Source organism: Ovis aries, chromosome 22 (genome assembly GCF_016772045.2).
Source record: "Ovis aries strain OAR_USU_Benz2616 breed Rambouillet chromosome 22, ARS-UI_Ramb_v3.0, whole genome shotgun sequence".
In the NCBI taxonomy this organism is placed as follows: domain Eukaryota; kingdom Metazoa; phylum Chordata; class Mammalia; order Artiodactyla; family Bovidae; genus Ovis; species Ovis aries.
In genome coordinates this window covers 51,173,286-51,198,275 of record NC_056075.1, presented here as the reverse complement: position 1 = coordinate 51,198,275, position 24,990 = coordinate 51,173,286, and the positions used below count along the sequence as shown (strand labels likewise).

The 24,990-nt window shown below is 57.6% G+C and overlaps 2 protein-coding genes across 4 annotated transcripts; one reads left to right on the top strand and one right to left on the bottom strand.

Moving 5' to 3' along the window:
• Window positions 1-211: 211 nt before the first annotated feature.
• On the bottom strand, window positions 212-3,903 carry PRAP1 (proline rich acidic protein 1). The gene is made up of 5 exons (XM_027960300.2): window positions 3,771-3,903; window positions 1,784-1,850; window positions 1,123-1,172; window positions 595-692; window positions 212-486 (listed from the first exon to the last, which is right to left on the bottom strand). The coding sequence occupies exons 1-5, from the start codon at window positions 3,776-3,778 to the stop codon at window positions 275-277; spliced, it is 435 nt and encodes a 144-aa protein (XP_027816101.2). The 5' UTR covers window positions 3,779-3,903; the 3' UTR covers window positions 212-274.
• Window positions 3,904-13,291: 9,388 nt separating this feature from the next.
• CALY (calcyon neuron specific vesicular protein) lies at window positions 13,292-23,785 on the top strand. 3 transcript variants are annotated; one of them, XM_042238965.2, is made up of 6 exons: window positions 13,292-13,355; window positions 20,616-20,758; window positions 21,114-21,227; window positions 21,894-22,007; window positions 22,832-23,184; window positions 23,620-23,785. In XM_042238965.2, exons 2-5 carry the CDS (start codon window positions 20,636-20,638, stop codon window positions 23,156-23,158), a joined length of 678 nt encoding a protein of 225 aa, XP_042094899.1. In that variant the 5' UTR covers window positions 13,292-13,355; window positions 20,616-20,635; the 3' UTR covers window positions 23,159-23,184; window positions 23,620-23,785. The 3 variants fall into 3 exon arrangements, with proteins under 3 accessions (XP_042094899.1, XP_004020321.1, XP_042094900.1); XM_004020272.6 differs by having other exon boundaries at window positions 22,832-23,188; XM_042238966.2 differs by lacking the exon at window positions 13,292-13,355 and adding an exon at window positions 14,407-20,483.
• The last annotated feature ends 1,205 nt before the right edge of the window (window positions 23,786-24,990 follow it).

Genomic DNA, 24,990 nt, shown 5'->3' with positions numbered 1-24,990 from the left:
GCCAGCAGTGCCGGGTCCCCTCCTCCCAGTCCTCCCGCTTTCCAATGCTGCTCCATCCCCGCCCATCCCAGCACCTGGGGAGGCCAGGGGAGCAGCTAGTGCCAGGCAAGAGGGCGCTGGGCGGGGCCCAGGCTCAGCTTGCACCAGGGGGACCCTGCATGTGTGGGGCCAGCCGGCAGCCCCCTTCTCCCAGACAGCAGGCGCGCCGCGATCACTGTTCTTGAGGACACGCAGCCCCCTCTGCAGGCTTTATTTCTCTCCGGCCGGGGCGGGGTCAGGGCTCCCTGGGGTGGTAGACGTGGTCTCGGTCCTCCTCAGGCCCGTGAAGCACCTGGAGAGAGGGCAGCGCCCGGGCCCAGGGCCTCGCCTCCTCCAGGGCCTCCTCGGGCCCAGCGTGGAACAGGCTGTCCCGGTCGGGCTCAGGACCCTCCCTCGGGCCCAGGACGCGGCCCAGGGTGTCCTCGGTCTCTGCCAGGGCTTTGGCACCTGGGGACAGACAGAGCGGCTGTGGCCTCCATCTCCCTCCCGAGGCGCCATCCATCCATCCAAGCCGACCCCATGGCCTCCGGCCCAGCGGGCAGTGCCTGCCCCCACCTTTCTGCTCCTCACTGGGGGCCATGAGCTTGGGTGCCATGAGTAGCCAGATGAGCTGGTCGTCCTTCGGAGACTCGACCGCGTGGGCGTCCCAGACCCTGTGAGCCAGAGCGCAGGTTCCCATCCCGTGCACAGCAGGAGGCCCGTCCCTGGCCCAGAGCCCCAGGCCAGGGTCCCCGCCGTGCCCCTCCTGTGGGTGGACCCTGGAGGAGGCTCGGGGGCTTGGCCAGGGCAGGTCAGCGGAGCCCGGGACTTGCAGACAGGGCTGTGGCCACCCGGCCCGCACGGCCATCATCTGCCGCCTTGGCCGCCCAGCGGGCGCCAGCCTAGAGGGTGCCAGGGAGCTGGGGGCTGAGGGGCCGGATCCCCTGGGTGGGGCGGTGAGGGGACCGCTCAGCCCCCCAGGCCTGCGCTCTGTGCCGCTGGTCAGCTCTCAGGGGCTCCCGTACCTCCTCTCCCCAAAGCTGGACACGACCCCCCTTCCACCAAGGTGCCCAGGGGACAGAAAGGACTGCCAGGGGCACTCACTCCTGTGTGTCCTGCTCAGCGCCGACTTTGCCTTTGGTCTGGACGTGGACCTGGGAGAGCGAGGCCGCAGGTGAGGCACAGTGCAGCGCTCCGAGGGTGCAGTCGTGGGGGGCGGCTGGGAGGGGCCGCACAGAGGCCCCCGAGGCACTGCCGGCTCCATCCTGCCCCGAGTCTCTGGCTGGAGGCCCTGCGGTTTCTGGGGACCCTTGGGGACAGCACAGGGGCTGCGGCCTGAGCACGGGGGCTAGTTCCTCTGCCTGTCCTTCTGGCAGGGCTGACAGGGACGGGGAGCCGGTGAAACGGCGACCCACTGCAGTGACTGGGCCCAGCAGCTGCGGGACAGCTGTGCCTGTCCTCCTGCGTCTCCCCCTTGACCTGGGCACTTGCAGGCTGTAGGGCGGGGCGGCCTGGACCCGGGGCTGCAGAAGGACATGGTCCCAGCAGTCGTGGCCCCCTGGACAACCCCACACGTGGAGGGATCCTGGGCTTCCCAGCACAGGGGCGCCTCACCAGGCCCCCTCTTCCACCTGGCTCACCTGGGGTCATCGAGACTTGTCCAGCAGACCCTGCTGAGGCCCCCAGTGCCCACAGGCCCTGCGGTCGCATCCGCTGGTGCCTTTCTCCAGCCCCGGGGGCGGCTGGGTGAGGAGCCCACACGTACCTGGAGGGTCCAGGCTGAGCCTGCCTCCAGCAGCAACACAGCCATCAGGCTGGCGAGCAGCAGGAGCCTGGGGGCAGAGGGGAGGGTGAGGGGCGGGCTGCTCCTGCCCTGTGGCCTCCAGGCAGGACTCCTGGCCTGGCCAGCAGTGGTCCAACCAGGGAAGCCAGGGCGGGTTCTGCTCAGGTTCACAGCTAGCGTCACAGACCAAGACACGCAGGCCAGGCTCACACCTGATCCCCACCCTGCAGGCCCTGGTTTCCCACGGGCCTTGCCTGCGGCTCTGGAACCACGTACTCAGGGCCTGGGGCCAAGGGACGGGTGGGGTGCGAGCTCAGGGCTCCTCTCTTGGGGCCCACGGCACCCCAAGGCTATACCCTGTGGCTCCTCAGAGGCAGACAGCACTTCCCTCCGCCCCGGAGACGTGGGCAGGAAAGATGGGGTGCTCTGCGTGGACACCTGCAGCCTGACCTTGAGGAGCTCAAAGACCAAGCCCGAGCAGGGCTTCTGGGGAGCGCGGCCGAGGCTGGGCGCGGGCGGTGCGGGGGACATGAGTTGGCCTGAGCGCTCGAGGGGGCTGGGCTGACGGCAGGGGCGTGAGGCGTGTTAGGGTGCACACGTGTGCAGGTGTGTGCTGTGTGCGTGCCCTGGTATCTCACGTTATTAAACCTCAGGACACTAGGCCCCTGTGGACGTTATTAAACCTCAGGACACTAGGCCCCTGTGGAGTTGCTGCTGCTGCGTGTGTCCACTTCAGTCGTGTCTGGCCCTGAACTGAGACCTCACTGCAGTCTGGGCCCTCCCGGGACAGAATCCAAACCAGACAGTCCAGGATCGCCTAGCACCGCGGGGGCAGCGGCCTGTAGCCCCTGCCTTCCAGGCCTGGTGGAGAGCAGCCCGCCACGCCAGCCACCCGCAGCTGCTGCGTGTTCCGGGCTCAGGTTGCTGCCCGGCACGGCCTCCACTTCTGTGCCGCTCGAGCTCCTTGTGTCTGCTGACTGGTTGCTGCCCAGTTTCCCAGACTGGAAACTCCAGTGGGGTTTCACTTCAATAAACAGACCATCTCACCTGCCGAGCACAGCTCAGCTGTCTGTGTGTAGGGAGCGTTCCGCTCCTGGAAAAGGCCTGGGGGCCGTGGTTGGGGAGGGGCCCAAGGCTTCCTGCCTGATGCTCAGCTTCGCTTCCAGCCCCACAGAGACCTTCGCCCCTCCGGTGACTCAGCACGTCGAGGTGGGGGTTTCCAGGCACATCACGGGGGCAAAGGGCAGGCACCTGCCCTGGTCTGCAGGGCGCTGGCCTGACCTGGGCGCCGAGCCCTAGGCAGAGGCTCTGAACACCAGGAGGTCCCCAAGTCACTGATGGGCCCACCTCGTGTCCAAGCTGGGATTCCTGGAAGAGCCCCCAGGACAGGACGGCCAGGGGAGCTCTGACTTGAGGAGGGGCCCACAGGAGGGGGCGCCCAGCAGGAGCCTCAGAACTTCCCGGGCTCAACCCCAGCTCCCAGGGTGATGAGCCCTTGGGTCCCAGCTGCCGCCCCCCCAGGACCCCCCAGGCCTCCAGCCCTACCTCAGCCTCTTAACCCCATTTCCATTTTGTCAGCCATAGACCTGCCTCCTCTGACCCTGGTGTCTCCCCCCTGCCTCCAGGGGCTCTCAGGTGCTTCTCAGGGCCAAGGGGCCCCAAGGGACAGGGGCTCTCGCTCCCGAACCACAGGGGTGGCCTTTGGAGATGGAGCCCTGGGGACAGCGACCATTCTGGTGACTCAGGAGGGAGAGCTCTGTCCCCAAGCCCGGAACACCCAGGAGGAGCCAGAGCCTGGGGTGCCAGCCAGACAGAGCCTGGACCCCCATCCAGAACCAAGCGGAGCTCTGGACACAGGTGCCCCGAGCCTGGTCCCTGTGCTGGGGCTCTGGACCCAAGGGACCGCCCAGCAAAGCTGTGGTTAGACGGGGTGTGGAGGGGACCCAGGTTTAAGGATGCTGGGCATTACCTTCTCATGTCAGGCTGCCTTCTTGGTGCACAGGGTGCTCTGGGGGCCTACGGTTTCAGACCCAGGCAGCCAGCAGCCCGGGTGTCCAGAGGCCTGCTCCCGCTCCTCCCGCTCTTGCCGCTCCAGGCTTTATGGCCCGCATGTGGGTGTGTCTGGACACAGGTCAGGGGCCAGGGATCCTGGCTGTGCTAACAAGGTGACTGGGTCCCCCTGCACCCGTCGGTCACACCCATGACCCTCCCTAGGAGCGGCTCTCAGCCTGCTCCTGAGACCTGGCTCAGCCCTGCCGCCCCATCTCTCCACACGCTGGGACCCGCACCGCCTGCACCCCACCCGCCTGTGTTCTGATGCTTCAGGCCTTGTCACTGGGGCAGGGGGCGGTGGGGGTTCTGACCCCAAGCTGGGCCAACTATGGCTGGAAGCCAGAGGGCATCCCAGCCCGCCCTGCCCACTGGGCCCTCAGCCACAGCTGCAGGACTCCTGAAATGTCAGCCATATCTGACTCTATCCCATATTGTCACACAGTTATCACACGAGAGCTCTTCCAGTGAAAGCGCGCCTCTGCGGGTCGCACTGCCGACTGTGCGTGTAGACGTCCCCACGCAGGGTCTACGGTTCCTGCAGCTGCAGCTCTCAAGCCTTCAAGACGCAGAGCAGACCCAGGCCTTTCACTCTCCGCACAGAGAGTAGTCGTAACAGCTCTGCCTGCTCATCGCTGCTCCTCTGCGGGCCACACCGCACCGTAGCTGTCCTCGCCCGGACGCTGTGATGGTGCAGACGGGCTTTGGCCCTTGGAGCTGCTCATTGCCTCGCCTCACATGAAAGGACTCTGTGCATGCTCCGTCGGGTCCGACTCTGCTACCCCGCAGACTGCAGCCCACCAGGCTCCTCTGTCCATGGGATTTCCCAGGCAAGAATACTGGAGTGGGTTGCCATTTCCTCCTCCAGGGGATCTTTCTGACCTGGGTCTCCTGCACGGGAGGCAGTTCTTTACTGTCTGAACCATCAGGGAAGACCTGAACTACTCACAGCTGAGCCAGGATTTTAGCCCAGGGCATAAACATTCCTCCACTAAAGGCAACATGGTGACTGCTGTTATTGTTCGCTCACCAAGTCGTGTCTGACTCTGCAACCCCATGGGCTGCAGCATGCCAGGCCTCCTGGTCCCTCACCATCTCCCAGAGTTTGCCCAAGCTTGTGTCCATTGAATCAGTGATGCCATCCAACCACTTCATCCTCTGCTGCCCGAGGAGGGAATGGCAAACCACTCTAGTATTCTTGCTGTGATAATCCCATGAACTGTATAAAAAGGCAAAAAGATAGTCGACTATTAGCAGCACTTACAAAGCTAGCCCTGCCCGCAACAATCAACTTAATTAGAGAGTTGTTCCTAGCAGTGACACTGAGTCCCCCTAAAGCTGAGTTCCCTGAGCTCATGATTAATCTCTCCACCCTGAACTTTATCCCTTTCTTGTTCCCTCTGACCTCAACCTGTGCTCCCTAAATGCCAATTAATCAGAATCAGGTGACTGACTGCTACAGTTGATAACAGCGTTAATGGACTTAAATTGCTGTCGGAGATTAGCCACCCATTCAGCTTTGGATGTGAGAGTTGGACTGTGAAGAAGGCTGAATGCCAAAGAATTGATGCTTTTGAACTGTGGTGCTGGAGAAGACTCTTGAGGGTCCCTTGGACTGCAAGGAGATCCAACCAGTCCATTCTGAAGGAGCTCGGCCCTGGGATTTCTTTGGAAGGAATGATCCTGAAGCTGAAACTCCAGTACTTTGGCCACCTCATGTGAAGAGTTGACTCATTGGAAAAGACCCTGATGCTGGGAGGGATTGGGGGCAGGAGGAGAAGGGGACGACCGAGGATTAGATGACTGGATGGCGTCATGGACTTGATGGACGTGAGTCTGAGTGAACTCCGGGAGCTGGTGATAAACAGGGAGGCCTGGCGTGCTGCGATTCATGGGGTCGCAAAGAGTTGGACACGACTGAGCGACTGAACTGAACTGAACTGAACAGCTTGTTTCTCCAGGCACGGTGAGCTCACAGATCCTGGAGCCAGGGGCCACCTGGCCTGAGAGTGAACCAGAGACATCAGGACTCCTGGAACCAGGCTCCAAAATGTCACAAAGGGTGACTGATCCCAGCCTCTTTCTTTGTGCTCTTTTTAAATAAATCTCCTAACTCAAAGACCAAGTATGTTGAAGGCTTACCTGAGTTGGTCTGAGTGGATCTGAGGACTGTGTCCCCACCCTTGCCTGTTGTTCGGTCACTCAGTGGGGTCTGACTCTTTGCGAGACCCCTGGACCTCAGCACGCCAGGCTTCCTGCCCTTCACTCTCTCTTGGAGTTTCCTCACACTCACGTCCATTGAGTTGATGATGCCATCCAGCCATCTCATCCTCTGTCATCCCCTTCTCCTCCTGCCTTCAATCTTCCCCAGCATCAGGGTCTCTTCCGAAGAGTTGGCTCTTCGAATCAGGTGGCCAAAGTATTGGAACTTCAGCTTCAGCATCAGTCCTTCCAATGAATATTCAGGACCGATCTCCTTTAGGATTGATGGGTTTCATCCCCTTGCAGTCCAAAGAACTCTCGAGTCTTTTCCAACACCACAGTTCAAAAACATCACTTCTTTGGCACTCAGCCTTCTTTATGGGCCAACTCTCATATCTGTGCATGACTACTGCAAAAACCATAGCTTTGACTAATGGACCTTCATCAGCAAAATGATGTCTCTGCTTTTTAATACTCTATCTAGTTTTGTCATAGCTTTTCTTCCAAGCACCAGGCATCTTTTAATTGCATGGCTGCACTCACCACCTGCAGTGATTTTGGAGCCCAAGGTAATGAACTTTGTCACGGTTTCCACGTTTTCCCCAACTATTTGCCATGAAGAGATGGGATAGGATGTCATGATCTTGGTTTTTTGAATGTTGAGTTTAAGCCAGCTTTTTCACTCTCCTCTTTCACCTTCATCAAGAGGCTCTTTAGTTCCTCCTCGTTTTCTGCCATAAGGCTGGTGCATCTGCACATCTGAGCTTATTTCTCTCAGCAGTCTTGATTCCAGCTTGTGCTTCATCCAGCCTGGCATTTCGCATGATGTACCCTGCATAGAAGTTAAATAAGCAGGTGACAGTACAGCCTTGACATACTCCTTTTCCAGTTTGGAACCAGTCTGTTGTTCCATGTCCAGTTCTAACTGTTGCTCCTTGACCTGCATACAGATTTCCTAGGAGACCGGTAAGGTGGTCTGTTATTCCCACTTCTTGAAGAATTTTCCACAGTTGGTTGTGATCCACACAGTCAAAGGCTTTGGCATAGTCAATAAAGCAGAAGTCGATGTCTTTCTAGAACTCTCTTGCTTTATCTATGATACAATGGATGTTGGCAATTTGATCTCTGGTTCCTCTGCCTTTTCTAAATCCATTGTAAATATGGAAATTTTCGGTTCATGTACTGTTGAAACCTAGCTTGGAGAATTTTGAGCATTACTTTGGCAGCATGTGAGATGAGTGCAATTGTGTGGTAGTTTGAGCATTTTTGGTATTGCCTTTCTTTGGGATTGGAATGAAAACTGACCTTTTCCAGTCCTGTGGCCATTGCTGAGTTTTTCTTTAAAAAATGACAGAAGGATCTTTGTTCATTTCCAAGGCAAACCATTCACTATCACAGTAATCCAAGTCCATGCTCCAACCACGAATGCCAAAGGAGCTGAAGTTGAACAGTTCTATGATGACCTACAAAATCTTCTAGAACTAACACCAAAAAACGATGTCCTTTTCATCACAGGAGATCGGAATGCAAAAGTAGGAAGTCAGGAGATACCTGGAGTAATAGGCAAGTTTGGTCTTGGGGTACAAAATGGAGCAGAGCAAAGGCTAACAGAGCTTCACCACGAGAACACACTGGTCACAGCAAACACTCTCTTCCAACAACAGAAGAGATGACTCTACCTGTGGCCACTGCTGAAGTTTCCAAATTTCCTGGCATATTGAGTGTAGCACTTGAACAGCATCATTTTTTAGGATTTGAAACAGCTCAGCTGGAAATCCATCACCTCCGCTAGCTTTGTCCCTAGTAATTCCTCCTAAAGCCCACTTGACTTCACGCCCAGGGTGTCTGGCTCTAGGTGAGTGATCACACCATCGTGGTTATCTGGGTCATTCAGACCTTTTTTGTATAGGTCTTCTGTGTATTCTTGCCACCTCTTCTTAATTTCTTCTGCTTCTGTTAGGCCCATGTCCCTTATTGTGCCAATCTTGGCATGAAACGTTCCCTTGGTGTCCCTAATTTTCTTGAAGAGATCTCTAGTGTTTCCCTGCTATTGTTTTCCTCTATTTCTTTGCATTGTTCACTTAAGAAGGCTTTATCGCTCCTTGCTATTCTTTGGAACTCTGCATTCAGATGGGAAATACTTGTTGTCAGAACTTGCTTTCTACCTTGAGGGACAGGAGCCCTTCCTGGGCTGCAGTGATGTCATCTTTCCAGTAGCTGACATCACTACCAGCCTAACAGGAGTCAGTACATTCCTCACCACCTCAGTGTCTGCGCTCCACTCAAACCAACCAGGCCACGTAGCACTAACTACCAAGAGTAACCAACCAGCTTGGCATGCCGCCAGCCTGTACAGTGCACGCTCCACAGCTCTTACTTATAGCCTGTGGTGAACAAGATATTTGAAAAATGTTGTTGTTGTTTAGTTACTAAGTCACGTCTGACTCTTTTCGACCCCATGGACTGTAGCCACCAGGCTCCTCTGTCCATGGGATTTCCCAGGCAAGAATACTGGAGTGGGTTGCCGTTTCCTCCTCTTGGGGATCTTCCTGACCCAAGAATGGAACCTGTGTCTCCTGCATCGCAGGCAGATTCTTTACCCCTGGACCAGCAGGGAAGCCTGAGACAACTGCATATTCATATGCAAAAAACAAAAATTAGACCTGTAACGTACACTGTACACAAGCACCTCAAAATGCATCATAGGCTTAAATGCAAAAGTTAAACTTACAAAACCACTGGAAGGAAAAAATGGGATAATATTCATAGGCTTGGATTAAGGAAACAGTTCTTAAGCACAACACCAAAAGCATGACAGATAACAGAGAAAACTGATTTCTGGGGCTTCAGCAAAATTACAAACTTCACTTCAAAAGAGACTCAAGAAAGTGAAAAGGTAAGTCACACACTGGGAGAGACTATTTGCAAATCTTCTGAGGCCAGAATATATGAAGAGTTTTACAACTCAGTAACAAGGAGACAAACAACTGGAAAAAGTCCAGAACATTTAAGCCAACATTTCACCAAACGTATACAGGTGGCAAAGAAACCCACGGAGAGATGTATAGCTACTGACAAAGCAGAAGCAGTGTTTGGAGGCAGGACGAGACAGGGCACGCGGAAGGCCCCCGGCCCTGGGCCTGCTCACGTACGCCTGCCGCGTGCGTCCACCAGACCCCTCGAGAGCGAGAGCATCTGCCTCACCACGGAGGCTAGATTGTTTCCCTTCTTCCCTCCCTTCCTAGTTCTGTAGGGGCCAAGCTGACGTGCAGCTCAACTCATACGTGGTTTTTTTAACACGTATTTATGTACTTTCCCTGTGCTGGGTCTGGTGCTGCCCGCGGGCTTCCTCTGGTTGCAGAGAGGGGGGTCCACTCTGCACTGCAGCACTCGGGCTTCCTGCTGCGGCGGCCCCTCTCGTTGTGGGGCGCAGGCCCCCGGCCTGGGGGCTTCAGCAGTCGCAGCACACCGGCTCAGTAGTTGTGGAGAACGAGCTTCGCTGCTCTGAAGCATGAGGCATCTTCCCACACCAGGGACTGAACCTGTGTCCCGTGCGTTGGCAGGCAGATTCTTACCCACTGGACCACCAGGGAAGTCTCTCGATTCATGCCTGTGCTGACAGACCTGGAATGCGTATCTTCGGTGAGCTTTGCATAAAATGTCAGTGTCGTTTTGATGAACAATCCCTTGTTTTGAAACTGTATTAATATAGCTGTCCCTTCAACTTTAACAAGCAGAACAGCCCTCAGAATCTTCTGAGTTATAAGCCTCAGGCCAGCTTGAATAAAATTCTCTATTTTTTCTTTAGAGCCACTGTTGATTAATTTTTGCTGCTGTTAGCGTCGTGAGCTATTAAGGGTGCAGACTGAACCCCAGTGAGACATCAGTCCCCCTCCTCGTGGGTATGAGGCCAGTGATATGAGCAGAACGGTGTCCTCTCACAGCTCACGTGCAGCAGCCCTAACCCCCAGGACCTCAGAATGGGACTGTGTGTGGAAACACAGTCTTTAAGAGATATTCAAGGTGAAGTGGAGTCATATGGGTGGGCCCCAACCCATCCTGAGTGTAGAACACACTCGCAGACGGAGGGAAGGCCACCTGTCAACAAGCGAGAAGCCGGCAAGGCGAGGAGAAAGGCCAGCACCTTGGTGTCTGACATGCAGCCTCCAGAGGCACCAGGAGACAAGTCCTGCTGTATAAGGCCCTCAGTCTACGGGGCTCAGTGATGACTACAGTCCACAGGATCACAAAGTCGGATACAACTGAGCAGCTAACAGTCAAACACTTCCAGCAACTGAACACGGGCGGCGGCGATAAAAAGGAGAGGCAGCGACAGGCCTGGAGGGAGCCGGGAGCCGAGACCCCACCCGCAGCCCGTGTCCCTGGCAGAGACGCGCAGTGTGCAGCCACTTTGGGAAGAAGGTTACCTTTTTCTCAAAAAGCTTCATGGGAACTGCCACCCAACCCAGCAGTTCCACCCCGTGATACCCGCCCGAGAGAAATGAAAGTCCACACCAACACCAAGAGCCTCCACAGCCACGCTGTCAACAGCGGACACACCTGGGAACTCCTGTGTGTCCCCGAGCCCAGAAAGACTGGCCAGATAAAGCGGGGCACACACCCTGGGGCGCGTGCCCACAGCAGAATGGCTGACACAGCAGAGACGGCCGCCGTTGCTCAGCGGCTGTGAGCCTGAGCGTGGGGCCCCAACCCTGGCGCGAGGGTGCCCTGGGCCCTGGCCGGGGGCCCCGGGACCACAGCCCTTGCTCGCCAGCTCACTCAGCCAGCCAGACAGTGCGTCCCCTCTACGGCTGGCCCTGTGCAGGCCCTGGGCCACAACGGCCACCAAGGGCCACAGGCTTGTCCTTGCAAAGCAGCCCAGGTGCCGGGGTCCAGCCCCGGTGGATCCAGGGTAATTCGAAGGGGAGACGGAGTAGGCGTCCTAGGAAAAAACTTACTTAATTACAGATACAGAGAGATATTAGAAACGGATAGTGTAGTAGGAAAATTAGTGGAGAAAAGGAGGCTGAATAACTTGGTTTACGTGGAATACCAATCACCACCTACGTAGGCCACAGGCGTCTTTCCATTTTCCCGAAGGAGAGGAGGCACTGAGGCCTCCCCGGTCCGATCTTAGAAGCCCAGGCAGAATTAGCAGGCTTGGTGAGTACCCCACATACCAGATGGGAATTCAGCCAGAAGGGAAGAAAACGACACGGGGGAATCAGCCTTTCCAGAAACTGATCCCATTTCTTTATTTTTTAGGTTTGTTTATATACCTTTTGTTATACATAAGGATGAATACAGAGTCACGCAGGGGTCAGCAGACCTGACCCTTGTCACAATCAGGTGCTTCATATAAAATTATACAAAGGTCTTATGGGTTTTACATCATCTTCTGGCCATGAGGCCTGCTGACATTTTATGATCCTTTCTTTCTGATAACCAAAAAACTTATTTTTTCCAAGGGTGTTTTTCTTAAACCAGGCACCACCCTCTGAAGGTACCAGATAAAGCTGCATTCCGGTAGGGTGAGGGTGTAGCGGGTTACAGTCAAGAAAGGAACTTACTTAGCCTAAGGTTTAACATGATTAATCTTAACAGTTAATACTTATTTTTCCTATATGCTAGTTGTATTCATTATAAGGGCAGGGAATATGGAGATTTAGCAGCAAACATCAGCCCAACAAATGAAAACCCTTCACCAACGCTCCCCTTAAGATCTATTTAGTCTTAAGATAGTGATAAAGTTACATTTTTACCTAGCAAGGACACAGTGATTTATAACAAAGTACAGTGATCTATAACAAAAGAGAAAATTCATTAACTCAAAAAGTCTAGTATTGCTAACCTCAAAAACTACTATATTTCCTTTTCTATATTCCAAATACATTGATTAATATATTCCCAGGTGCCTAAGGATATGGAGGCCTGGCGGCAATCATGGACTCAACAATGAGAAAGGTGAAGGTGAACTCACCACGACCCCGTGGACTGTAACCTACAAGGCTTCTCTGTCCATGGGATTCTCCAGGCAAGAGTACTGGAGTGGGTTGCCACTTCCTTCTCCAGGGGATCTTCCCGACCCAGGGATCGAGCCCTGGTCTCCCGCATCGAAGTCAGACGCTTTAACCTCAGATCCACTTTCAAAGTACTCCAAACTCTCTGTGCTGTTTATGGTTGAGAGGTTGTCACACAAGCTAGTCTGTCAGCAGAGAGGTTTGACCTGAGACATGCTTGTCACACCCAGGGCAGGGAATTAGCAGCAATTATTGGCACGACAAATGAAAAAACCCTTCACCAATATAATTCCTAATCAACCCACTATACTATACTAATAATTTTGTAACTTCTCAAAAGAGCATGTATTTAGAAAGTTTTAAAGCATCTCGTGCCTCTCACGGTTGGGAGGCTGTAAACAATCACATATGGCCGGACAAACCCGCTCAGGCAGGCCAGAGAACCTTCAGAAGAGTCTGTAAGTTGAAACACTCTTGTCACGCCCAGGAACTTTTATTAACTGGGGCTGCAAGTTAACTCCTTCTCCGAGAGAAATGGTTATGGGGAGAGCCCCCCGGAAGTCAGAGGTGTAGGTGAGAGCATGAAACAGACTCTGGATTTGGGGTAGATGCTCAGGAACAGGGGGTTTCCTTAGGCTCGATCACACCTGTGCGTATGCCAGGCCCCCTTCCTCGTGCCCTTTGCCCTGGGCGGAGTTCCTCACGCTGGCTCCCGGCACCCAGGGGCTTCAGACACTGAGACCTGAGGAGGAGACCCTCTGGGCAGCCGGGGCCCAAACTAGCTGTGTCTGAACCAAGCTGCCCAAAGGGAGCAAGAGGGCGAGTCTGCGCCCGCCACCAGGTGGTGCCCGCGTGCCTGACGTCCTGCGGTGTGGGAGGCTGGCCGGGGTCTCTGTATGCACCCCCTCACCCCACCTCCCGCCCTGCCTGGAGTGCGAGAATGTGAGGTATATGTGTGTGCAACGTGTGTGAACGGCGTGTGTGTGATGTGTGTGTGAGGCATATGCATTCATGTGAGGTGTGTGCATGGCTGGATGTGGGTGTGTGTCTGTGACAGGTTGGGGACGCGCTGCAGGCTCTGACGGGCACGCGCGGGCCGGTTCCGGCGGCTGCAGACCGCGGTGCCTCTCCCCCAGCCTGCGTCTCCTGGGCAACCGCAGCCTCGGTCTGGGGCCCGGCCCCGCCCCCGCCCCGCCCCAGCACAGAAGCGTCTGGAACCGCATCCTTCCTTCGCATCCTTGTCCTGCCGCCGCATCCTGCGCAGCTGCCCCTTGGAGACGCCTGTGAGCCTTTTCCGTTTCTTGTGGAGCAGGGTCTGGGTGTGGGGGTGTGGAGCCAAGTGTGTGCAGGGGTGTGCAAGTGCGTGGCGCAGGTATGCGTGGTGTGTGTGTGCGGGGAGTGTGATGTATGTGCAGGGGTCGTAGGTATACTGTATGTGTGCATGGATGTGCGAGGTGCGTGTGCGCAGATGTATGAAATGCAAGTGTTCGAGGTGTGTGTGCGGGGTGGGGGTGGGGGCACTGCGGCGGACCCGCTGGCAGCTGGCCAAGCAGGGGTCCTCCACTTAGGGGCCCGGCTGACCCCAGGGCAGGATGTTGTCAGGCCTCCGGGAGGATCCGGGAGCCCCCGGGGGGGAAGCAGCTCCCTGCCTGGACATTCGGAAGGGCCGTGGGTGTCCGGCACAGACGCGACGTGCTGCCGGACTCCTCAGTAGAGGGGGGCATCTTGGACCGCTGGGACATCAGCTCTCCCCACCGCTTGGTGACTGCAGCCCCCTCCCCACCAGCCAGCTCCACCTCTGCGGGTCTGTGAGAGCCAGTGGGAGCCGGCGTCCGAAAGTGAGGAGGGGGCGCCGGTTCCAGGGCCGGTTTAGCTTGGTCTGGGGTGGGGGGCGCAGGAGGGGCTTCGGACCCACGAGGGCACAGAGGAGAGCCGCCAGCAGCGGCACGGGGTTGCGGTGGTGAGGCAGGCTGCGGGAAGGCTGGCAGTGGCCAAGAAGCCGAGGGGCAGTTCTCTGAACCACCTGCCACAGGTTCGGGGTCCACAGGTGTCGGCTACTTGGGAAGGCTCCGCTCCCTGCCCCGCCTCGCCCGGGCCTCGGGCTGGACTGGCGCCCGCAGACCCCAGCCCTTGAATGGGCAGCGGAGCTCACCACTGGCCTGCAGGCCAGCGGGCGGGAGATCGCCTGGGCCGGGGCCGCGGCGGGCGGGTGGGGGGGCTCCGCGGGGTTCCAGCAGAGCGCGCAGCCCCCGCGCCCCGCCGGCACACGCGCGCCCGGTGAGCACAGGACGCTCGTGCCCGCGCGGTGCGCACCGGCGCGCGCCTCCGGGTGACGCAGCATCCCAGGGTGGCGCGTGTGAGCGAGTCTGTGACGCGGCCTGCAGCAGAGCTGCCTGGGGGCTGGCAGCTCAGGGTCTGTGCCCTCCCACCCGTCGGAGCGCGATCCCGGCCTCTCTGCTCATCCTGTGCCCGCTCCCCGCGTCTCACAGAGGAGACGCGCACTGCAGAGAGCGGGGAGCAGCTGATCCGCTGCAGAAAGCACAGTGACGCCGCAAGGTGGAGGGAGGGGCGGGTGGGAGAGGGAAGAGCCCTCCCGCTCCCCCGAGCTCTGTCTGTCGCGTGAACGCGCCCAGCCAGCCAGCCCAGAGGGTCCACGTGATTCCGCCTGGGAAAGGAATGATGGGGACCCGGCCTTCCCCGTGCCGCCCAGCATTCTGCCTGGGACCAGGCGCAGAGGGTACATGGGTCCCCAAAGCTTCCTTTCTTCGAGAAGACGTGCCGTGGCCTGCCTGTCTCTATTGCCGTGGAAACCCCAGATGATGTAACATGACGTCACGCCGATCAAAGGAGTTGGGGCTGAAAGGGAACCCAGGGGCGGGTCTCCCCGGGGGAGGGACCTCCGGTGGGGCGAGGGGGAGACCTCGGCCATCCCCTGCCCAGAGGGCGAGGCCACCAACCTGCAATCGGCAGTCTGCAGGCGTCGGGGTGCACCTCTGCCGTTCCGCGCAGCACAGCGCTCCTCAACCGCGGGCTGGGTGTGAGAGTGGCCGGGCGTCTGCTGCGTGCAGGCCCGCAGTCAGGCCCCCCTGGATGCTGCCCTTCCCGCCCCCGCCACGCTCCCCTCAAGCCCTGGGCTCCCTGACCTCACCTTGCACCTCCCTCCCCCCCCCACCCCAGTTGTCCCCCCGCCCCTCTCAGGGCTTCTCATCCCTTAGCACTGGGTGCTCCTTGGCCCTCTCTGCCTCCTGGAGAGTGGACGTCAGGTAAGCGCTGTCCTGGTGGAGAATGACGGACAGATGGCCCGCCCCAGGTGCCCCCATGTCATCCGCAGGCCAGCCCGGGCCAGACCTCGACACACATCAGGAAGAGCACTCACCCCCTGCCTGGGGTGGGTGGCAGTGGGGGCGCTTTGCTGGTCTGTACCGCCCAGGCGAGGCGCTCAGGGAAGGGCCCCGTTTCAAGACCCTAAGAAAACCCTCCTCTTTGGGCGCCTGGGGAGTCCACGGCAGGGCAACCCCTCTCCCAGCCCAGGCCAGGGGCTTCCTGCCCACCGCACAGTGGCCGCCTGAGCCTCCCTGTCCAGCACCTCCCACTCACCACCCTGCAGGTCTCTCTGTCTCTGCCACCAGCAGGGGCTCCACCTCTTCGTTCCCGCCGGTCCGCCAGCACGGGAGCCCACAGCAAGGCCTGGACGGTGGAGTGAGAGCCGACGCCTGTGCCCAGGACCACGGCGCTGGTGGGGCCGTTACCTGAGAAGGGTCTCGCAGGACACGAGTGTGGGCGTTTGGAGGCCAGGCAGTCTTTGTGGCGCAGAGCCCCACTTCGGCGCTCAGGGCCCTCTGAAATCCTCCACAGTGGGGACGGGGAGCCACATTCAGAGTTCAGGGTGGACAGCAGCCCTTGGTTGTACCCTTTACCCCCACAGGGTCCTCGTGAGGAGGGCACAGCCAGTCAGTCCATCCTTTACGGGAGGGTGGGGGCCCAGTCCTAGACGAGGGCACAGTGTGGGCACTTCTGTGGCTGGCCCGCTGTCCCCTGGTTTTGCTTCTAACTTTGTCTGTCCTGAAATATAACCAACTCAGAAGAGCACGTGAAACAAGGGTGCAGCCTAATGGTCACGAGTGAGCCCCGGCACCCAGCATCCCGGTGGGGACGAGAAGCGCCCGCGGCCCCCTGAGCGGCCCCTGGGGCTCTGCTGACCCAGGAGCCGGCCGCACCCCCGGGTCCTGAGCGCCACGGGGCCTGAGTGAGGCGCTGGCTTGCTTATTCTCCGACCTCCCTTGTGCTTGGCTTAGTGCTCTTTTGTGATTCAGGGCTGTTCCTGCAGGCTGCACGGCTCCTTCCCTTCACTCCACCGCAGGAACAGCGCTCTATTTACGGGCCGTCCGTGGTTGGGGTGTCCTGCTGGGTGTGCACGCAGGAGGGAGGCCGGCGCAGAGCCAACAGCCTAGGCGGAGCCCCACTTCCGCGCTCAGGGCCCTCTGAAATCCTCCTCTGTCCGATTTTCTCTTGGGTTACCTGTGTTTCTTGCCCACGTTGAGACGCTCTCTGCATTTTAGATGTCTGAGGCTTACTGGCTTCCTTGGGCTGCTGTGACAAATCACCACAGCTTGCCTCACTCACAGCTCTGGAGGCGGACGCCAAGGTGTTGGCAGGGCGGCGCTCCCTCCCAGGCTCCACGGGAGGCGCCCCCCACCCCTCCTCGTCTCATCCAGCCCCCAGGAGCCCCGGGGGTCTCTTGGCTTGTGGCCGCCTCCCTCCAATAGCTGCCTCCATCTTCACATGGCGTCCTGCCTGCGTGTCTGTGGCCAGATTTCCCCCTGCTTATAAAGACGCCAGTCACTGGATCAGGGTCCACCCTAATCCAGTATGAGCTCATCCGAACTTGATTACATCTGCAGAGACCCTGTTTCCAAAATAAGCTCACGTCCACATGTGCCCAGAGTAAGGACTTGGACAAACGAGCCTTTGCCCGTCTGAGGAGCTGGAGATATCTGCTCCTAGTCCCAGTTTCCGTCTCTGCCCCCTGAAGGCGGTGTTCTTTTGGGCAGAAGCTCAGTGTAGCTAATTGACAGTGGTGTCAGTTTCAGGCGCACAGCGCAGTGGTTCGTACACGTATCTGACTGTTCTTGTCTGGATTCTCTCCCATTATAGGTCGTTACAGGCCCTGAGTCGAGCTCCCTGGGCCACAGTGGGCCCTTGCTGTTTGCATGCGTGCATGCCCAGTCACTTCAGTTGCGTCCAACTCTTTGAGACCCTATGGACGTAGCCTACCAGGCTCCTCTGTCCGTGGGGTTCTCCAGGCCAGAATACTGGAGTGAGTTGCCACGCCCTCCTCTGGGGGAATCTTCCCCACCCAGGGATCAAACCCATGTCTCCTGCATCCTCGCAAACGGGTTCTTTACCGCTGAGTCACCAGGGAAGCCCCTTGCCATTCATCTGGTTCAGGTATCAGTTCAGTCCAGGCGCTCAGTCGTGCCCGACTCTGCGACCCCATGGACAGCGGCACACCAGGCCTCCCTGTCCATCACCAACTCCCGGAGTTCACTCAGACTCATGGCCATCAAGTGGGTGATGCCATCCAGCCATCTCGTCCTCTTTCGTCCCCTTCTCCTCCCACCTTCAATCTTTCCCAGCATCAGGGTCTTTTCCAATGAGTCAGTTCTTCGCATCAGGTAGCCAAAGTTTATGGATAGTGTATATGTTAATCCCAAATCCTAATTTATCTCCCCTACCCCCGCTATAAGCAAGTTTGGTAACTATAAGTTTGTTATAAGGAGCTCTTAATTTTCAGTTCAGTTCAGTCGCTCAGTCGTGTCCGACTCTTTGCGACCCCATGAATCGCAGCACGCCAGGCCTCCCTGCCCATCACCAACTCCCGGAGTTCACTCAGACTCATGGCCATCGAGTGGGTGATGCCATCCAGCCATCTCATCCTCTGCTCTTAATTTTAATGTAGCTCTATTCTCGATGTTTCCTTTTGTGGCTAGTGCTTATCCATGACACTGAAGGGCTTCCCCTCCCTAAGGCCAGGCAAGTGTTCTGAGCTGTCTCCACGATGCTTGTCCACCTCGGCTTTTCCACCTGGAGTAGATTTTTCTGTGGTTGCGAGGTGGGGCTTGGGTCCACCGTTTGCCATGTGGACGCTGTTTATTGAAAGGTGGCTGTGCCCTCGCTTTGCAGGGACGCTTCCTGACCCGTGTGTTGGGTGTGTCTGCGGGCCTTCTATGCAGCGACACCACACGGCTGTGTGATGAGCTGGCCGCCTGGCAGACCCGACCCCCTCGGACCTTCCCAAGCTGTCATGAGTGTCTTTGCCCCTCTACCTTCCGTATAAAATCACAAAGCCTGTTGAATTCACACACAAAACTACATTCATCTTGGACTTTTGATTCCGATTTCTTGACTCTATACACTTTGAGGGGAAATGTAAACATGGAGCCTTCCAAAAATCCATGGCCATGTCCTTCCCATTCAGGGAATTTAGGAGTGATTAGGTCCTAGTCAATAATGTTTTGATGAAGGTTTCCTGTTTTTCCACAGGGAGGTCCTTCTAATGTCTTCTTAGACCTACTCATGAACATCTCATTATTTCCAATACTGTTTTAATGGAATCTTTCAACAAGTTATATTCTAATTTTTTTGTCACTGATACATAAAAACAGAATTGATTTCTGAATATCTTAAACTCAACTCTGCTTAACTCACTTTTAATCCGTATAACTTTCTGCAGATTCTTTTGGATTTTCTACACACACAAGATGCTTTCTGTGACTAATGAGAGTATTACCTAATCTCCTCCGGGCCTTGTACCTCTTATTTCTTTTTCCTACCCTACTGTTTGAATAGGACCTCTACCAGCATGATTTATACAACTGATAATAAAGGGCCTTGTATCTCCCTCCCAATTTTTGTTTATTTTGTTTTGCTCTTTTGGCTGCTTAGTTTCCTGACCAGGAATCAAACTCCTGCATGGAAGCATGGCCTCTTAACCACTGGACCCAACCAGTGGTCCAGAGAAGTCCCCAACCCAATTTTAAAAGCAGAGCTTTCTCTGATCACATTCAGTAAGGGGTGCTGTAGGGTTTTTGTGGATAATCTTGATTAGATTAAGGAAGTTTTCTTAGTGTGCTAACAGACGTTTTTCCACACTGCTTGTGGGATCTTAGGGATCTTAGTTCCCCGACCAGGGATTGAACCCAGGTCCTCGGCAGTGAGAGCACAAAGCACTAACCACTGGACCACAGGGGATTCCAATAATGTTTAAAATAGTACACAAATGTTGAATCTTATCAAATACATTTTCAGCTACTATTGAAACTGACCAGATGAATTTTCTTTTTTATTCTGTTCATGTGGTAAAACTATTGATTGCTTTTCAGATGCTAAATTCCAAACTATACCCAGGCTTTGTCTGTCTTGCTCGATCCCCTGTGCTTGCCTTTTATCTGGGACCTTGTCACTGGCGTTGGTGGGTGGCACAGCTCTCAGCCTCCTCTCTCGCGCGTCCTTGCCAAACGCTGAGATCAAAGCTGTTGGCCTCACAAGCTGGGGTAGGTGCCCTTGTTTCCTCTGGATGAGTTTCATATGAAATTTGCATTGTTTCCTGCTTAAGTGATTGGAAGAATTCAGGGGTGATGCTCCTTGGGCCTGGAGTTGTCAGAAGATTTTAGCAGCAGATCTAATTTCTGATGGACATGGGGCCGTTTCTCTCTTCTCTGATGGACCCAGCATGCTTTGTGTTTCTCTTTCTCGGTCAGCAGTCATTTCTTGTGTTCCTTTCCTCAGCGGTCAGCCCAGAGGCGGAGCTGACTTGCCCTCCCCAGGGGAGCTCTGCCCTCCCATCCTCTCCGCCTGCCACTCCTGCTCCTTTTGGGGTCCCAGCCCCCCAGAAGGCCCACCCCCACGTGCCCTGTGATTCCCACGCTCCATGTGACCAGAGCTCGGGTTTATTCACCAGCAGCCTCTTTCTGGAGCTCTTCGTTACTTCCCATCTCCAGTAGGGTCGCCAGATAAAATAAAGGACGCCCAGTTACATCTGAATTTCAGATAGACAATGAATAACTTTTTAGTATAAGTGTGTCCTGTACTACCTATTACATGGATATGTTACGAAAGGCAAAAGCATCCGCTGCTCATCTGAAATTCGGATCTGACCTGGTGTCCTGTACTTCTATTTGCTACGTCTGGCCACCCGACTCACCGGGCTTCTGTCTGGGATTGCTTTCTGTTGCTTGCCACTCTTAGAATGTTCCTGGAGCCGTGGGCCAGTGGAAGACTGTGGTGTGCGTGTCTGGGCAGTCACCAGTCAGCGGCATTATCACCTGCATGGCTGTGGGGCTCAGAGGAGTCGGGCGGGCAGGAAGGGACTACGATCTTGTGGCTGGACTCACCCGGTTCGTCCTGAGGAGGTTGGCCTGGTCGCCCACGACCTGTCCCAGCTCTGGTGTGAGGAGCCTCAGGGCTAACCTGGTCCCGCTCAATGTCCAGCTGATGTGGGCCCCTGTTGGGTGGCCAGTGACTCTGTGTCTGCCTCTGGACAGGACAAGGAGTGCCGTCCACCATGGTGAAGCTGAACTGCAGCTTCTCTGGGAAGACAGGCTCTGGGGACGGGGGTACCATGGACAGCGTCCCTCTGATCAGCCCCCTGGACGTCAGCCAGCTCCAGCCGTCGTTCACTGACCAGGTGAGGGGTCCTTCCCAGCCTGCCCTTGAGGCAGAGGACGGAGGGCCAGGCAGCTTTAGGTATGGCCTCCTCCAAGACAGTGCACCCAGAAGAGGAAGGGCCAGGCTGAGCCCGCCATGTGACCCGGTCAGCTCCCCCAGCACCCAGAACCACCCTTTCCTCGGAGGGCCTCTTTCCATGGTCTGGCCAGGTCCTGGCCTGCCTCAGCCCCAGCAGACTTCCAGCATCTCTTTGGCCTCAGCTGGTAACCACCAGAGCCCTGCCACTGGCACCCACACTGCAGGCCCGCTGACCTCTGGCCCCCTCCCTCTCAGCCCTCCTAGTTCAGGGCCCCCTGCATCGTCCCTTCCCACAGGTGGTCATTAAGACGCAGACGGAATACCAGCTGTCCTCCGGGGACCCGTCGACAAAGTTCTCCGACCTGGAGGGCCAGAAGCTGAGCGGGGGCCCGGAGGACATGCGCAGCAGGGTAAGCACCCGGCCTGTCCCTGGGTGTCAGGGCTGGGGTGGGGGCCTGGACAGGCACTGCCAGCTGTGGGCACCCAGACTCAGGGCTGGGTGGGTGGGCGGGGCTCCTTGGTTAGCATCCTGCTCTCAGGAGCTGGACAGCGAGCCACCCCATCAGAGGTGCGGTCAGTTCTGGGCAGCACCAGGTTCCTGCCGGGGAGGCCGCTGCCGTAAAGCCGGGGGGAGCCACCACCGTCAGCGGAGGTCCTGCCCTGAGACGTGCCACCTGCTCCCGCCCCGGACCCTCCCTCCTGGGTCACCTGTGTCTCTTCCTCCGTGACTCCCGGGTTCCCGCGTATGGTGCAGAGTCACTTTTCCTGCTGTGTATCTGGCAAATGTGTTTTCCCTTCCGTTTCTAGCTCTTTATTACTGACAGCTTTTATAATCTGTTGTTCGGTTACCGAGTTGTGTCTGACTCTGCGCCCCCCGAGGACTGGAGCCCACCTGGCTCCTCTGTCCTCCGCCCTCTCCTGGAGTTCGCTCAGCCTGATGAGTGATCTCTGGAGCCTCTCATGTTGCAGTGACAGGTCTGCCCCTCCTCGCCCTCCTCTCTGAGAGGCCACTGCAAGCCCCCCAGCCCCCAGCCCAGCCTCACCCTCCCCTCGCCCTCCAACCTGTCCACCCCCAGATGCCTACGGGCCGGATGATCGCCTTCACCATGGCGCTCATGGGCTGCCTCCTGATCATGTACAAGGCCATCTGGTACGACCAGTTCAGCTGCCCAGATGGCTTCCTGCTTCGGGTAAGTCCGGCGTGCTGGGCAGTGGGCCTGGGAAGGGCCGTGGAGCCCCGTGCCAGGGAGGGTTCCGTGGGGAGTCCAGGGGAAGGACTGGCCTCCCCACCACTGCCAACAAGAGGGCAATGGGTGTTCCTAGCTCTGTGGGAACATCACCTCCCAGGAACAGTCACGTTTTACCTTTAGAAAAATTCAAAGAAAAGGTGTTTTAGCAGGAAGTTTTCTCTCCCTGTAATCTGAACAGTGAAGCCTAAGGAAGCAGGTGGCGGTGGAGAGTTTTCCCTGCGCTTGAAGGGGCTCCCCTTCCTCCTCTTCCTCTCTCAGCTTTCCTCATAAGGAAATGATTTTTTTCAGTGTATTTTTTCTGAGACTCTGAAGTTTTCAGTAATTAAATCCTTCTCCTTTCCCCGTGGTTTCCACGATGAAAACGCTCCGCACAGTGGCCACCAGTCCTCACTACATGTCCAGGGGTTCACCAGGCTGCTAACGCCCCGCACTCGCTGGGACACCCTGGGGACCCGCGGGACGCGGGCGGGTCAGCCACCCGCCTTCAGTGTGGGGCTGGCTCTTGGTGGCGCCTTCAGTTCTGAATCGGAGGCCGCCCCTTGGTGACTTGAAGTCACGGCAGAAATAAATGCATTTAGGGGCCCTGCCTCCAGTATTATCGAACTGCTTAAAAGCAGAAGGTGACCGCCCAACCGCGGGTGGCCCTGGAACATGCCGCCCGCACCCCGGCCGATCTGGCCTCCCGAGCCCAGGGGCGCGGCGCTTCCCACCGGCCCCGCCCGCCACGGCGCCCCGCTCGCGCCCCTGACCCGCCCTTCCCGCAGCACAAGATCTGCACCCCGCTGACCCTGGAGATGTACTACACCGAGCTGGACCCCGAGCACCACCGCAGCCTCCTGGCGGCCATCGGCGCCTACCCGGTGGGCCGCAAGCACGGCACGGAGACCCCCTGGCTGTCCGCGAGCTACCACGCCTTCAAGGAGGGGCCCAGGAAGGCGTCCAGGGCGCAAGCCCGCGCGGCGGCCGCGGCGGCGGTCACCGAGCCCTCCAGGAAGCCCCCCGGGAAGCCCCCCGGGGACGCCTCGCTGCAGGGAGAGAAGGAGGCGGCGCAGAAGGTGGCGGGGAGCACGCCGCCCCCAGCCCCCCAGTGAGGGCCTCTGAGTCGCAGCCGCTCCGCGTAGGTGTGCCCCGGGTTAGGGACCGGGGCCCCGGGGTACGCCGGGCCAGTCTGCTAGAGGCTTACCCGGGAGTGCTCTCCGCCCTGGAGACCCGCCTGCCGGGCTGGGGCGGGGGGCGGGGCGGGGGCGCGGGGGAGGGGCTGTGGGCGGGGGGCGGGGCGGGGCGGGGCTGTGGGCGGGGCGGGGCTGTGGGCGGGGCGGGGGCTGTGGGCGGGGCAGGGGGGCTGTGGGCGGGGCAGGGGGGCTGTGGGCGGGGCAGGGGGGCTGTGGGCGGGGCAGGGGGGCTGTGGGCGGGGCGGGGCGCAGCGTCAGGTGACCCGGAGGCGGGAGGGCGGAGCTCCGCCTGGCGGTCCCCGCCCGCAGGTGGGCGATGGGCTGCCCTTGCGCCCGCCCTGCCCCGCGCGCCCTCATCGCTCGTCGTTCTGTCTCCGCAGCGCCTGTGGCCGCCCTCGCCCGAAGCCGCCCCCGCTGTGGTCGCTGTGGTCGCTGTGGTCGCGCCCCTGCTCCCAGGCCCCTCCTTGTAGCCGCCCCTGCTGCCCCGCGTGAGCCGCTAGCTCTGTCGCTTTTCTCTGAGTAAAGATTCCACCTGGTTTCCCCTGAGCGTCCTCCGTCCTCGGCCTTTTTCCTGCCGCCCCCCGCCCCCCGCCCCCGATTCGGGCGCGCTCCCGCTTCGCGCCCCGCACCCCGTTTGGGCGCCCTCCTGCCTCGTGTCCGCTTTACCCCGGGTTTTCTTTAGAAAAAAAGCTTTAAAGCTCAACTTAAAAACGGCTATTAATCTAGTAACCTTCGCATATGCCCTCACTTATTCCTTAGTATGTCACTGCCACTGTTCAGTCGCTGAGTTGTGTCCGACTATGACCCCAAGAACTGCAGCCGGGCAGGCTTCCCTGTCCATCACCGTCTCCTAGAGCTGGCTCAAATTCATGTCCATTGAGTCGGTGATGCCATCCAACCGTCTCATCTTCTGTCCTCCCCTTCTCCTCCTGCCTTCGATCTTTCCCAGCATCAGGGTCTTTTCCAATGAGTCGGCTCTTCGTTCGAATCAGGAAGCCAAAGTTTTTGTTTCAGCTTCAACATCGGTCCTTCCAGTGAATATTCAGGACTGATTTCCTGTAGGATAGCCTGGTTGGATCTCCTTGCAGTCCAAGGGACTCAAGAGTCTTCTCCAATACCACAGTTCAAGAACATCAATTCTTTGGCGTTCAGCCTTCCTTATGGTCTTATCCGTTTAGTATATTTAATCCCTCTGAACTTTTTAAGACATCTCCCCAAAGAGACAAACTTCATTAATTAGATTTCCTAAGGATTTCAAACCCCAGGAATCTTTGGAACGTTTTAACAGCCTGCTTCTCAGGACACCGCCTAACACCACAAAGTCAGAGTCAGATCTTAAAGTGAAATTCCCTCACCTCCTAGAATTAAAACCCAAGGGTGTTGAGATGAAATTTAAACCATTTCAAATTAAAACAGTTCACCGGTGCTGTTCATCCTCATAAGGCCTTCCTGGGTTTTCAGCAGCAAACCTCATGAACTGATGCTTCCCTCACCCCCTCGGGTGCACCTAAGCTGAGAGAGACACACGATAGGGCCCCACCCTCCCTGCACATCTCGCGGGCTCCCTCAGCCCACCAGGCTCACCTGAGGGGGCAGGCAGCACCGTGCTGGCTCCAGGACACGCTTCCAGGATGGACTCAGACCAAGAGGGCTGTGGGTTCCGGCCAGCGTCAGGGCGTGGGCCAGGACCCGGCTCCGGGTGGCCTGGCAGGCCCCCTGCAGAAGGCCCAGCGGCAGACTCTGCAGTAGGA